The sequence below is a fragment of the Theropithecus gelada genome, chromosome 12 (assembly GCF_003255815.1).
Source record: "Theropithecus gelada isolate Dixy chromosome 12, Tgel_1.0, whole genome shotgun sequence".
Classification (NCBI taxonomy): domain Eukaryota; kingdom Metazoa; phylum Chordata; class Mammalia; order Primates; family Cercopithecidae; genus Theropithecus; species Theropithecus gelada.
Genome location: NC_037680.1, coordinates 27665486 through 27678770, shown reverse-complemented (window position 1 = coordinate 27678770; position 13285 = coordinate 27665486). Strand labels below are relative to the sequence as shown.

At 36.3% G+C, this 13285-nt stretch overlaps 1 protein-coding gene across 1 annotated transcript in view; it reads right to left on the bottom strand.

Moving 5' to 3' along the window:
- Positions 1-537: 537 nt before the first annotated feature.
- The window catches only part of MBD5 (methyl-CpG binding domain protein 5), a 323726-nt gene continuing 310978 nt past the window's right edge, over positions 538-13285 (bottom strand). The window contains exons 10-12 of the mRNA XM_025403904.1: positions 11219-11292; positions 3887-3962; positions 538-1145 (exon numbers count right to left, since the gene is read on the bottom strand). Coding sequence (XP_025259689.1) covers positions 1074-1145; positions 3887-3962; positions 11219-11292 — 222 coding nt within the window. The 3' untranslated portion in view covers positions 538-1073. The remainder of the gene's footprint in view (positions 1146-3886; positions 3963-11218; positions 11293-13285) is intronic.

Here is a 13285-nt window from a genome sequence, read left to right as displayed (position 1 = left end):
ATGATTCATATTTATTTTTGCCACTACAAAAAAAAAAGAATTATAATCAACCTTACCTCTGATAATGGTTGCAAAGTGGGGCTTTTGCCTCCATGTATGGAAATAGAAAGTTTTACCTTGTCAGATATCATTTGCAAAAAACTCCTCAATTCTGAGCACCAGCGATGGTGCAGTCAGTATAAGCTATTTGCTTCAACAGGTGGCTATCAAACATTAACTACAGAAATGGCTGAGTAAAATATTCCATCTAAGATTTTTTTTTATAAAACCTATTCTATTTTAAAACTTAGGTAAAAAAAATATGCAACAAATGGTTGCAGTTTCTGAATTCTTAATTTAGACCTGTGAGCCCTCTTCCCTTTAGAAATCTGCAAGGTTGCAATTTCCTAGACACCCGAAATTGAGTCCAGTGCTTCCAGGCAAGGTTCATTCCAAACACACAATATAAATGGACACTCAGTGGTGTGCAGTGTATGTCATAATTCAGATATTACATCATCATGCCTTTTCTCTGCTGTTAAATACAAAAACAGCATCTTTTACATTATCATAGAAAAGCATTTAGGTTGTATTTTTATTTATCACTTTACACTGGTAGTCTCTGGTAGGTGTACTCCATAGAAACCAAAGAATTTTGTACACTATTTCTTTGTACAATAAAAGATAAAGTGTGCATTAGGTACGCTTGTACATGACAATATTGTACAATATTTACATTTCTGATATCACCATGAAATTCTGTATTTTCTATATACAACATTGAAAATTCTTCAGAAACATTTGGACTATTTCTTATAAGCACAATTTAGTATTATAGAAAAAGAGTTTCTCAGTAATCTCTTGACCATTTATCACTCTCATCACACAGATATTTTGATTGGTTTTTCCAGCATTCATTATCCTTCCTGATCAAAAAACTTTTGTATCACTGTTTCTTTTAGCACCCTGTGGTGGTGGTAGCTATCTGCCATAGTCTAAATATTGATATAACAGTGGCTATATCAATACCTATATACAGATACATCTGTGCATGTTCCTTTATTAAACACTGCGCATTAGTGGAGTAGTCTCTGTTATCTGGAGATCTTCCTCCTCTTGGGTTTGGGGGGTCTCATTTGTCTGTCACCCTGTGGGATTTGGTGTACCTGGAAATAAAAAGGTAGGAAAAAAAACAACAACAACAGAGGATGAAATCACAAACACCATACAATTTCTGACAAAGAAACAGGGTAGGGAGTAGACTCTGGCTTTCACTTTCAATTACTGATATCCTGAGGCACTTCAAATGTTTACCAAGACCCTAGATGTCAGTGTGCCCACAGTCACTACAGAGAATGCAGAATGCTAGAAACTCGTAAGCAGTGCAACACTCTGGGGGTGCCAATAGACAGTGGAAAACAAAGGATGAACTGGACAAAATCAAGTATGGGAAATGCAATGTGCAGTTGTTACCCCATTGTCCATTTAAAACAAAAATAAAGCCTTCCCTGTCAGAGACCCTAGATCACCAATTTCACTACAGCCTGGAAGAGTGAATAATCACACAACAAACATGCCCCTTTTTTTTCCCTCACTTTGTTACCCTACTTATTTTACAATGACTAGGAAGGGTCACAAATTACAAGAACATGCACACATAGCTCAGCCTAAGGATGTTTGTTCATGAGAAGAATCAAAATGGAAAAGAGAATACCACTATCATCTGTTGGCAGATCTGAAATTGTGTAGTCTGGGAGGAGCAGTTAATACAATTCACCTTTCTTTATGTACTAATGCAGGAACTAGCAACATTTAGTGCTGTTCATCAGATTGAGCAGCGGCTGAGCAGCATTAGATAGCAGATATAATTTGGAAGAGGGAGTGATCAAATTGTCTTATAGCTATCGGTGGGAAGGAGCAAGGTCCAAGACCCAGGAGAGGAGGGATGAACCCAAGGCAGTGGTGTAGCAAATGCTTTATCAGCATTTGGACACAAGTCCATTGTAGCATTTTGCCAGTTTCTGTGGTGTAAAACTTTTATCCTGGCCAACCTTATGTCACAGGACTTAGGGTTAGGAAGAGATGAGTACAATTGACTCTCAAGATCCACTACAAGTTGGCTCAATTACATGCTTAAAAATAATGTTTAGACAACAGCAAAGGGCAATGCTATCCAGACTCAAATGCAGAATGCTTTTAAAAAAATAATATTTTCAAATTTTAAATAATATTTATGGGTTTTTCAATCTGCCTATTCCTCCTAATCTTTTCCATACACATTTTTAAAAGCCACTAGTCTGTAGTAAAGAGCCAAAACTTTTTACAACTGAGGAAAGAAACTTTTTATAACTGAGACTGCAAACTAGTAATCTGTGGACCAAATGTGGCCTGAAATGGCATTTTGTTTAGCCATATGGCACTTCAATATTTTTTAAAACAGTTGTCAACACATAAAAATGAGAAATTTTACCTCTAGACTTCTAGTTTTGTATGAAAAATGGAAAGATCTTGCAACATGAACACAATTTCCCAGATGTCTAAGATCTGCTGGAGCATGGACGGAATGCCTTCTGGAGACAGCACATGCCTCCTAGGTTGCCCCGGCCCTTACTACTCTCAACTACCTGATTTCCACCAGGGCCAAATGTCCTGAGGCAGAGTCTAGAGAGACGATGGCCAAACTCATTTTCTCTTTTTCCTGGGCAGGCACATTCTATGCTCTATTTCCTATTCTCCTTAAGAAGATCATGTGATTAGGTCAGGTCAGTGGAAAGTCAACAGAATGACTGGTCTGGCTCATAAACCTATGCTGGCAGTATTCTTAGCATGCTCTTTTCTTTTACCTTCAAGGCAAAATGCAAAGGATATAATGAAGCACTCTGAGGTCCTAAGAGAGGTGGTCACTAGATAAAGAAAGAATCTGTGCGCTGGTGTGGAGCAACCCCTTCCTCAACCAGCACCAGACTCAGGTGGGTAATGGCTTTTACTGTGCTGAGCCTCTAGATTGGTAGCCTACCCTAACCCATGGATCTTCACTGGCATTTCTTATCCATTCCAACTGCTGTTTTCTCATACCTGGCCCACTTTACTTACTGATACTATTTGACTGGCCCTAGAAAACATTTGAGTTTATAGTCCCCAATCTAGATCTTTCCTATAATTTTATCAGGAAATTTAATGTCTCAGGGCTTCAATTCACCCATCTGCGAAATGATGGGTTGGTTGGATTACAAAATCTCTAAAACCCATACTAATCCCATCATTCAATTGCCATTGGATGGTTTGTTGGGATTCAGATAACCTTGTAACACAAGGTCAAATAAAATAAATTATTTTTCATGCGAAATAGCCTAGACAATTCACATTTTTAACAGATTACCAAAATTATATTTTAAGTATTTACATCAGTCAATGTGTGAACTGGAGGATAACGATTAAACTTCTCACACTCAATGCTATTACATGCACAGTTCAATAAAAATGGGATATGAGAGGTCTATGTACTCTTGATCTTGACCCCCACTGTCTTTTGGTTCAAAGGACAGAACAAAATTTGCATTACTAAATATATAGGCAACAGTAATGGCCACGGCCATTCACAGAGTCAAGTGCAGAAAGCTGTGGTTTGAACATCAATATTTTGCTGCTCATATTTTAAAAGAATGTTATGTGGCAAAACAAAAGTTACTTATCTCAGGAAGAAAGACATAGTTAATGCAGTAGGGTTTTTTTTTTTTTCTTCCTTAAATGACTTTGAATCTTTTCTGATATTTGTCTTCTTTTTCTAGGCTAGTAATTTAGTATTGCTACGTGAGTTGTTTGACAATATTCAAGAGACTTTACCAAAAAGTGTAACATAATTTATTTTCTAAGAAACACAGTATAATGGAAAAATAAATTAACTTACAGTCCCAGACATTTTGTCCAGTTCACTCATGGCCTCATGAATAGCAGCTTCTAAATGGTTATTTAGCTTTCCACTTCTGGAATTAATGAAAACAACACACCAGATTAAAAAATTAAAGAAACAAAACTCAATTTAATTTCCTAATCAGAAAACAAAAGTACCAATTCCACGAGAGAAAGCCAATTTATACTCGCGTTTGGAAAAATTCAGATGACAAAACATCACTCTGGGATTCTTACCACTGAATACTAACGATTAAAGTCACAGAACTACTGAAAAGAAAAGTTGAACAGATTGTCGGGCGGGGAGATGGACTTCTTCCTCTTCCACATGCTTCTTCCACAATCTGGTGATTTGGGAAGAAAGTTGGGCCACGGGGTCCCTCTCCCAGAGACACTGCTCATGCTCCCTGGCTCCAGCCGGCCCTGCATTGCTTCTCGTTTCTTTCTCAAGCAGCCTGGCTGTGTGACCAGAGGAAGGGCGGAGGGGCTGAACTGCAGGCTCTGGCCACTAGGGAGCTCCCTCTGCCCTCTCTGGAGCGTTCTGGCTCTGGAGTTGAGCTAGTGAAGGCTGAAATCCCGGGGCCCGTTCCAGGGTGGGAAACAGCTTAACTCTAACGCACCTGAGGCTCCCAGCCTACCCCCCCAGCGCATTTTCCCAAAAGCCAAAATGATGTAAATATTTGAACAGATAAAGAATGACAGCCTCAGGGTGCCTATCACTTCTCTGACCTTTTTTCTCCACTTAGCATTCCATTACACATGTTTGGCCTGAATAACACACATGGTGCATCTACCATTTTTGAAGCTTACATCTATGAAGCTGTTGAACTAAAATCGGGTAAATCTATGCTACCCACCCCTGTGGTTATGTACACTTTGCCCATCCTGACTGTTAACTTGTTTTTCCTCCTTTACGCAAATAAATAATTACCTATTTTTTCCAAATACTAAGGTGATTTTTTTCATTTATCCTGTCATGACAATTACTAGAAAAGCTGCTGGAGGTAACGTTTTCGTAACAGGCGGTTAGCATGGGTTTCCATGAGTTAACTCCTATCTCAGCATCTACCTTGGAGACTGGAAATCTGCAGTCGTGGGAGAATTTGATTTACTGTCGTATTTAGTTTGGTTAGCAGAGTGTTTCGAAACATTTTTGAACTTTAGTTCAGTTTACCATAGCTTTCACTAGGTTTTATCCTCACACACCAGGACTGGACAATGTATACACTGAGTTTCTGTCTACACTTTGAGAACTCCGAGTTTTCCACCCCTGAGTACCATAGTGCTAGACATATCATAGATGCTCTATGTATTTGCTAAACAAAAATGGTTGTCAAAGGTGGCCCAGATGGTCCTATGTTTCAAAAAAAAAAAATATATGTACTTAGGTCAGTTTAACTGAAAGGAAAAATTAGTGTATTGGTTTTAACCAAATTATAAGGGTAATATGGCATCAACCACTTCCCCTCTACCTTTCGCTGCCCTGTAAGCTAGTCTTTAGCTTTTATATTTTTGTCATTTATTTTTAGAAATTTAAAAATGCAGAGGAGTACACAGGATAAAATAAACCTAACATATTCCCCTCCTGGAACGAAATGTTAATAAATTACCTATTTCCTTTAAGTCTTTTATATTAAAAAAATAAAGCTGGAGTCCCCAGTTGTTATCCATCCTGGTCCCATTTTCCCTCACCTTCCCCCCTCAACTTTTAGTCTGCTTTTGTACTTTAGTATTGTTTTATACGTGTTTTTAAAAATATACACACACAAAAGGTGTCAGATACACATACTTGACTTCTTTTCTCCTTATAACTGTTTTACATGCCATCTAGTTTGTATAATCTATTCATTCCTTCTAACTGCTATGTAAGAAGTTTTTTTATTATGCATGTACTGTCTTCCATTTACCTACCCATTCCAGTTTCAAGGGGCCCTGGTCATCTCATGGAGTCAGTCTCAGTTGTTTTCCTAATGAAGTGTCTGCCAAGCAAGCTCCTGGGAGCACTCTGTAAGGCCACCTGGGGTCTGCTGAGGCTGCTTGGCAAGGGTTCTGACAGTATTATCATTGCCATGTTGCCTGACAATATCACACTGTGTGTAATGTGTTAAATAAATTTATCCTTACTATTTCTTTTGTATGAACATAAGTTTGATGTATTAACATAAGTTTTAAAAGACATTTATTTATTATAAATTTTGATTAGAATATCTTAGGAGTTTAAAATTGACTATATAAAGTTCTAAATATTTAAAATGAAGTTACAATGTTTTAACGAAAAACCTCCAGAGAACCTTGGTTCTCTCACCTTTAATCTTAGTAAAAGAAATACCTGTTATTTATTTTAAAATGTCTATATGCCAAGTATTGTATTAAAACTCTATATACATTATCTCATTTAATCCTTACAACAATTTGATGGAATAGGTATTATGACAACTGTATGTGATACTTCATGACTTTTTAAGGAGAATTGGTGAAATCAATTCTAATTTTGTAATGAAGAAAATGGATATTTGACTATAGTTTTCAAAAGTAATAGTCATAGGTAAAAAACTTTTACCTAACCATGAAAAATTGCAATAACAATTACCATTCAAACACAAAAACGATTCAACATTACTTGTTGAAAAACAGTTTCAGGATTTTTGTCATCTCATTCTTCAAGATATTTAAAATATTTGTAAACACTTTGCATTAATTCAAGTTAAACTAGTATAATGTTTCACCTTTAACACAACTTAGTTGTTAATAGAGGGAGAAATGACTACTTTTGGAAGAGAAAATAAATACGTAGATGTGGGGCATGAAATTATTTGTATACCTCATGAGATTCGAGAGATAAAGAGAGACTCTCCCAGATGTCAAATCTGCAGACCAGCTACTGGTCAGGTCAGGGAATAATGAATTTAAAAGAGGAAGAAAAAGCTCTATGAATTCAAGAAATGAACAATTAGTCAAAATTCAGTCTTTCAGTCCAGAGGGCCTCCCTGTGGAGTTTCTTCTACTATTTTCTATTCCCCGCTGACATTTAATAATAAACATTTTTACTAATGGACACTCTAAAACCTACTTGATTAAGTAACAGATGTTCATATAATCACATTTCTAATTATTAATGGAGATAATTGCCACTTCTCAACTTCATTGGCTATAGTGTCATATATTATCTTTAAATTCACGAATTTTTTTAAAAAGCCAGGTACACATCTATGAATAGTACAAGAAATAGAAGGGAAATGAGAAATTGCAAGTTGTTCTTCACTGTCAGTTTAGAGTTTAAGTGACTCACTTCATCCAGTACGTAACAAATATGGGTGAGACATAAAAGTCAAGAACCCTGCACTCTGAAACCGAATGCCTGGGGAATGTATGAAGATCTAAGAAAATTTAACATGGTAAGTATCATTCCTTGGTTTTAAAGTGAAAGTATGATTTATTTAATCACTTTACTGTTTTCCAGATTCACAAAAAAATCAGGTTTCCCAAGAAATGTATACATACCTATAGACAGAAGATTTGCTCCTTGCTTAAATGAAAACCATAACATATGTAAAAGCTGTGGAATTTTTCTTTAATAAAGCTATTTCTGCTTTTAAGTACAAAATTGTCCTAAGTAATGTGTTAAATAAATATGTTGCTATTAGGATATAATTAGAACATACATTTAAAGATATTTATTTGTTGTATAGTTTGAGGACACTGAAGATTAAAACGACTAAACATCTAATATCATGGTAGAATGTTTCAACTGGCAAAAATAACAGATAATTTTCTTTCTTTCACCTGTATCTTCATAAGAAAAATAGCTATTTACTAAATGACATGTGCCAAGTACTGTGCTGAGGCTCTCTCTATATTATCTATGTTACAACAATTCTAAAGTAGGATTATGTCCATTTTAGAAATGAAAAATTTAGGCTCAGGGAGATTACGAATATACGGCTATGAAGTGGTAGAAACAGGACTTGAGTCCAGGTAAAAAACCAACCTCTTAATTATCTTGTTCCAAATGACACCTTCCTTTTTCAGCCTTTTCCTCTTTTCTTCTTCCCCTCAGTCTACAAAAGCAGTCAAATCTTTGTCATTTAAAAAATTCTTTCTTTGTTATTTTTCAGAAAATTTTCACATTATGGGTAGAAAGAAGAGTAAATAATCTACATCTCCTCTCCCTATTTCCTTATTCTTATTTAATCTTCAACCCATAGCCACTTTGTGTGTATACGCATCACTCTACTGGAAACTGTTCTCACTTAAGTTTACCAATGACCTTCAAACTGTCCAATCTGATGGAGATTTTTCAGTTTTTGTCTTACTGGACCTCTGTTGATCACTTTATCAGTCTTTGACTTCTGAGACTCTATCTACTTTCCCTGATTCTCCTCCTCCTCACTGACCATTCTTCCCATCTTCTTCATTCTAATGCATGTTCAATCCTTAGCCTACTATTCTTCAAATTGGTCAAAGTATCTTTGTGTGACTTCAGTCATTTGTACACTGTCAAATACCATTTCTCCCCAGTTTCAGGCATGTATGTCCAGCCTATCCTACAGGCACCCCAAACTGTACTCAACAGCTTCCCGCTGTAACCTCCACTTCAGTCAGTGTTTCTACAACCTACCAAGTCACCCAAGCTGAAAACCTGAGAGCTGTCCTTGATTTTGTTCCCTTTCCTTTACATTCTGATCAATCACCCCATGTTCTTTCTATTTTGCCTCCTAAGTATTTCTTGACCACATTCCTTCTCTTCCATCCTCATCCCCAACTCCGCCAGCTCCTGGTTTGGGTCCTCGTTCTCCCTTGTATTCTGCCATGGCTCCTGAACAATCTCTTCATCTTCAATATTGTTGCCTTAAAATTTGTCCTCCTACACCGCCATACCTAAGGTGAAAAATGCAACCACCTGCCCCCTTTAGGCACTTCCAAAACAGTAAAACATCCGATTTGCCCTTACTAGGCCCTTTTTGATCTGGTTCCTGCTTATACCTCTTATAACTTCCCATTCGATACTTTATAGTCCTCAAAATCCAACTGCTGCTCTCATCTACACGCTATCCCACCCCACCTTGGTCTCTGTTTCCTTTGTGTGGCTGATGCCTATGTAGTGTTTAAGGCTTGGCCCACATATCATCCCCTCTAGGAACCCTTCCTTTACCTGCCCTTTCCCTATGACCCCAAAATATAGTATGTATATATTGCTGTTGTTGCAATTTTGACATTTGAATTATTTGTTTCTGCATCTGTCTCTTTCACTAAACAGTGAGCTTCAGGGACTGTAGCACTGTTCCTGGCACAGATTTTTTGCTAAATTTGTCTCCTTAAATTGGGAATAAATGCATAAATTAAAAAATGATTTGTTTCAACATATAATTTATCAGTTGTAGGACTTTCAACTAATTATTTAAACTATTTCAGTCTGAGTATCCGCATCTGCAAATGGACTCAGTAATTTTGGCCCATCTTGTGACTGGGAGAATAAAATGATGAATTTACAATTACATGTGCAAAATGTAAAGCATTCTACTAGGCATCGAAAAGGAAAGTCTGTCCGCTTAGACAATAGTATGGTAAATAAAGTTCTTTTTATAAGTGTTAGTTTTGTATTTTCTACTTTTACTTCTCCAATTTGTACTTTAAGTTTATGGTTATCATGAGGAGAATTCCTTTAGATAGATCTCACGTTAATTTACTACAAATAGGAAACTGGCTTTGAAGAAAAAATTTTAAAATTGTAGTTTGTTACTCATTACCTTTCAGAAATTGCTTAATAGCAAATACATGGGGAAAATTCAGCTTATTTCAAGGCAGTGTATTTGAATATTTGGAGGAGTTATTTTATTTCTGTTATTAACTTTATTTTGTACATAATCCAAGTAACTGGCATGTTTCACTGTAGGAAACATTTTTAGGGCTCTTTTATACCAAAAAAATGGGTACCGTTGAATAGTTTACAGCAACTGGCCCACTGCAAATTTGTGATGTAGGTAATTTGCAATTTTCCTCCTTTCATCCAGACCTTGTATTAATTTTAGTGGCCTTATCTTGTTGCTAAGCTCTGCATAGCAAGTGTGCTTCAGTAAGAGTAGGAGGGACCCTGATCCCTGTTTTCCTTACCGGGTCTAGAGGGATGTTATCCGGCAATTAACTTGGCCTTTCACACAACCAATACCAATTTGCTACCTTTTAAAGGAGTCCAGGACATAGAGACATAGGAGTTTGCCCCTTGCAGCTGTCATCTTTTCAGATACCTTTTATTGAGGTGAAGAGTCTTCCTAAGATTTGTTGACTTCTAAAATTATGCCTCTGGCCAGAATTATGGGAAACACCATAAAGTGAAAGAGAATGCTTTCTAATAGATATTACTGATATCATTAGATAAGCCTTCTATGCAAGATACACTATGAATCATTCTGATCTCCACTTTGTAAGTCTTGATGTACAAACAGAAGTTAAAATGGTATTTTTAGGAAGATGATAATACATAAACACATTAAGCCTATGTGTCAATATTTGGGGGAAATGTGAGGATCATTTTGCAAATGAATAAAAATTAATTAATATGTAATTCTTGGTTGCTTGATAATGTGGAAATTAGTATAGCAACGGAACAGGTATATCAATTACACATTTTTAAATAGCTTTCTATGTACATATAGAGAAGCACATTTGTAGTTCTCTACCTTAATATGAAATAATAGTTATGATACATAAACATACATTGTATCACAGTAAAAACTGTGTTTCGAATATTATCTGCTTGTCTGTACTACATTTATTCAGAAAATAAATATTTAGAAAAACTTTAATAATACTGGCCTGAAATTCAACTTCTTGTTGTAATTCCAAAGAAAACTTACTTTCAAGTCCACACCCCTGATGCAACAACAACAAAAATCTTTATTTCGCATCACTTTGACTAGTAGTTAATCTGCCAAAATTATTTATGTGTACAACGAGGGATATTTACTCCCCAAATTATTTGAATTGCAAATGGAATGATTCACTACACTTCCAGAGCCTATTTAATTCCTATATGTTGAGAATATGAATTATATTTTATTTTCCACTAAATGAGAGGAATGAAGATGCAGGAAATGAAGAAAGAACTGATGAAGAGGCAAATATTACACAGAGTATAAACATAAATTGTTAAGAGGATATTTTCTGTAATCACTAATTTGGCTTGTCTATAACGGTCCTCTTTGGTGGTAACAAACTTTACTTAGGCAGGCCAAAACATGGACAGAATCAGTGAGATTTCGTTGTCCCTTTGATGGATAAACAGTAAATTATATCCTTGAAAAACAAAGTAAAATTTTAAAAAAGTGCTTACTTTCTGTTCCTTTTCCGGACACGGCTGTAGGCTTCCAAACCTTCCGTTAGTGTCTTCAACTTCTCGGGCTCCACCTGAGTGAAGGTATGAAGACCAAACCACATTACCCAGACCTGTAATTGTTAAACATGGTGTTTACTTTCCTGCCGTACGAGCAGGTGCTGCACTGGTGGGGAGGGGAGCCTTAACCTTCACTGCCTTGTCAAATCTTCTGTTCTCACTCAATCATTAGAGGTTGATTCTGTGGCTCCAGGCTGCAACATCAGTGGAACTGAAAAGCTGTTTGGCTTTAAAATTGTCAACATTTTGAAAATAATATTTTGGGAATAAAATCTGGAATTTAAACAACCTTCAACTCACAAAATCATAAAAATCAGAGATCCTGGTTCACTTTCTTAGCAACTGCAAATCTGTAGTATCAGACTACTGTGATATAAGTATCAGGGGAAGACAAGAGTGGTAGTTAGTGAAGTGAGTGGGCTTTGGAGCCAACAGATCAAAGTTTGAATCCTACTTTTCACTTCCTTGTAGGAGTAAAACACATTTTCTGAGCCTCAGTCTCCGCCTCTGTAAAATGAGGACAATAATACCTACCTTCCTGCTAGAACTGCTGTGAAAATTAAAATATGACAAGTCTTATTGAACACTTATCTTAGCATTCAGCAATGATCATGACCTAGTACACATTTGGCAGCGTACAGAGGCCATCAAACATGAGAAAAGGGTGTTGCTATGCCTTGTGGGTGTGTCCTTTGTCCTATCTTGCTTTCTGACTGCCAGTCTGTGTGTAGTCAGCTATGTCAACAGAGGTCAGCCACCAAGGGTGGTGGGGGGATATGTGTGTGTGTGGAGCGTGCAACCTTTGCTACACACCCCTGAGAATCTCTATCATGGTTCTTGAAGCCACCTCCCCACAATAAAAACAATTAATAATTAGGAAAACTTGTATGTGACTTGGGAATAAAAACACTTTTAGAAAAACATGGCTATTTTTATTCTGTAAACACACACACACACAATCTACGTAAAAATAGTGTTGCTTGCTGTGTAAGCATAGTTTCAAGGCAAGTAACTCAGCTCTTTAATTGGGGTGAAAGCCAGCCACTTTACCCCCATTTCTCCTCCAACCCCCAATCCACTGTTATATAAAAATACAGAGTTAAACAAAATGCCTCATGGGTAAGAAAATAAACACTAATAAGCAATGAAATGATTATTAACTTTTGCCTTTGTATCCTCAAGATTGACTCATGAATGTCCTTTAGAAATAACTTCTCTATGACCCCTTCAAAGCTAGAACACAGTTATGATTAACGAGAGGATTTCATTATTAAGTCTGAAAACAAGCATTTCTAATATTCAATGAGAAAAACAGTCAAATAACGGAAATATTTTCCTTTTCATGTTTTTGTATTTTGCCCGCACAAATGTCTTATACACAAGTTCATACATACCCAACTCACTGTGTGGCAGCACAAGAGACAACTTTGTTCCAATAACACTTCACGTAAAGAAAAGTGTCCTATTGGGTTACTGGCACCACTGGAAAAGCTAAAGTAAGCTAAATGTATCCATGTGTTGTTTAAAAAAAAAAAGGTGCCTGGATGCACTTTCACATTTCATGTTAGAAATGAGCCTCCATCCTGTATTCACTCAAATGAAGGGGATATGAAAAATGCTTTGCATATTTCAGTTTTGTCATCAATAAATGATTCCACTTATATTTAAATAAGCTTCTTGGCAGCAGGAAAGGAGTTGTGCTGTATAACAAACTTCTATTAGACTTAAACTGGTGTAGCGAGGGATCTCAGAAGGGGTTAATCTGGTCATAGAATCAGATTCACAATGAAACAAAGCAAGACACAGCAATTAAAACTTACCCCATTGGTCTTAATTTAAAAAACAAAGTTAGGTCAGAGTATTTTTTTAAGTCTTCAATTTTTATTTTTAATTAATTATGGAATAAGGGACAGTAAAAACATTTCTTGTGCATTTATTATGTAAAAGGCACTGTTTTATCATTTAATATGATACTACTGCAAACTAGTATTACTTTTATATTATTAC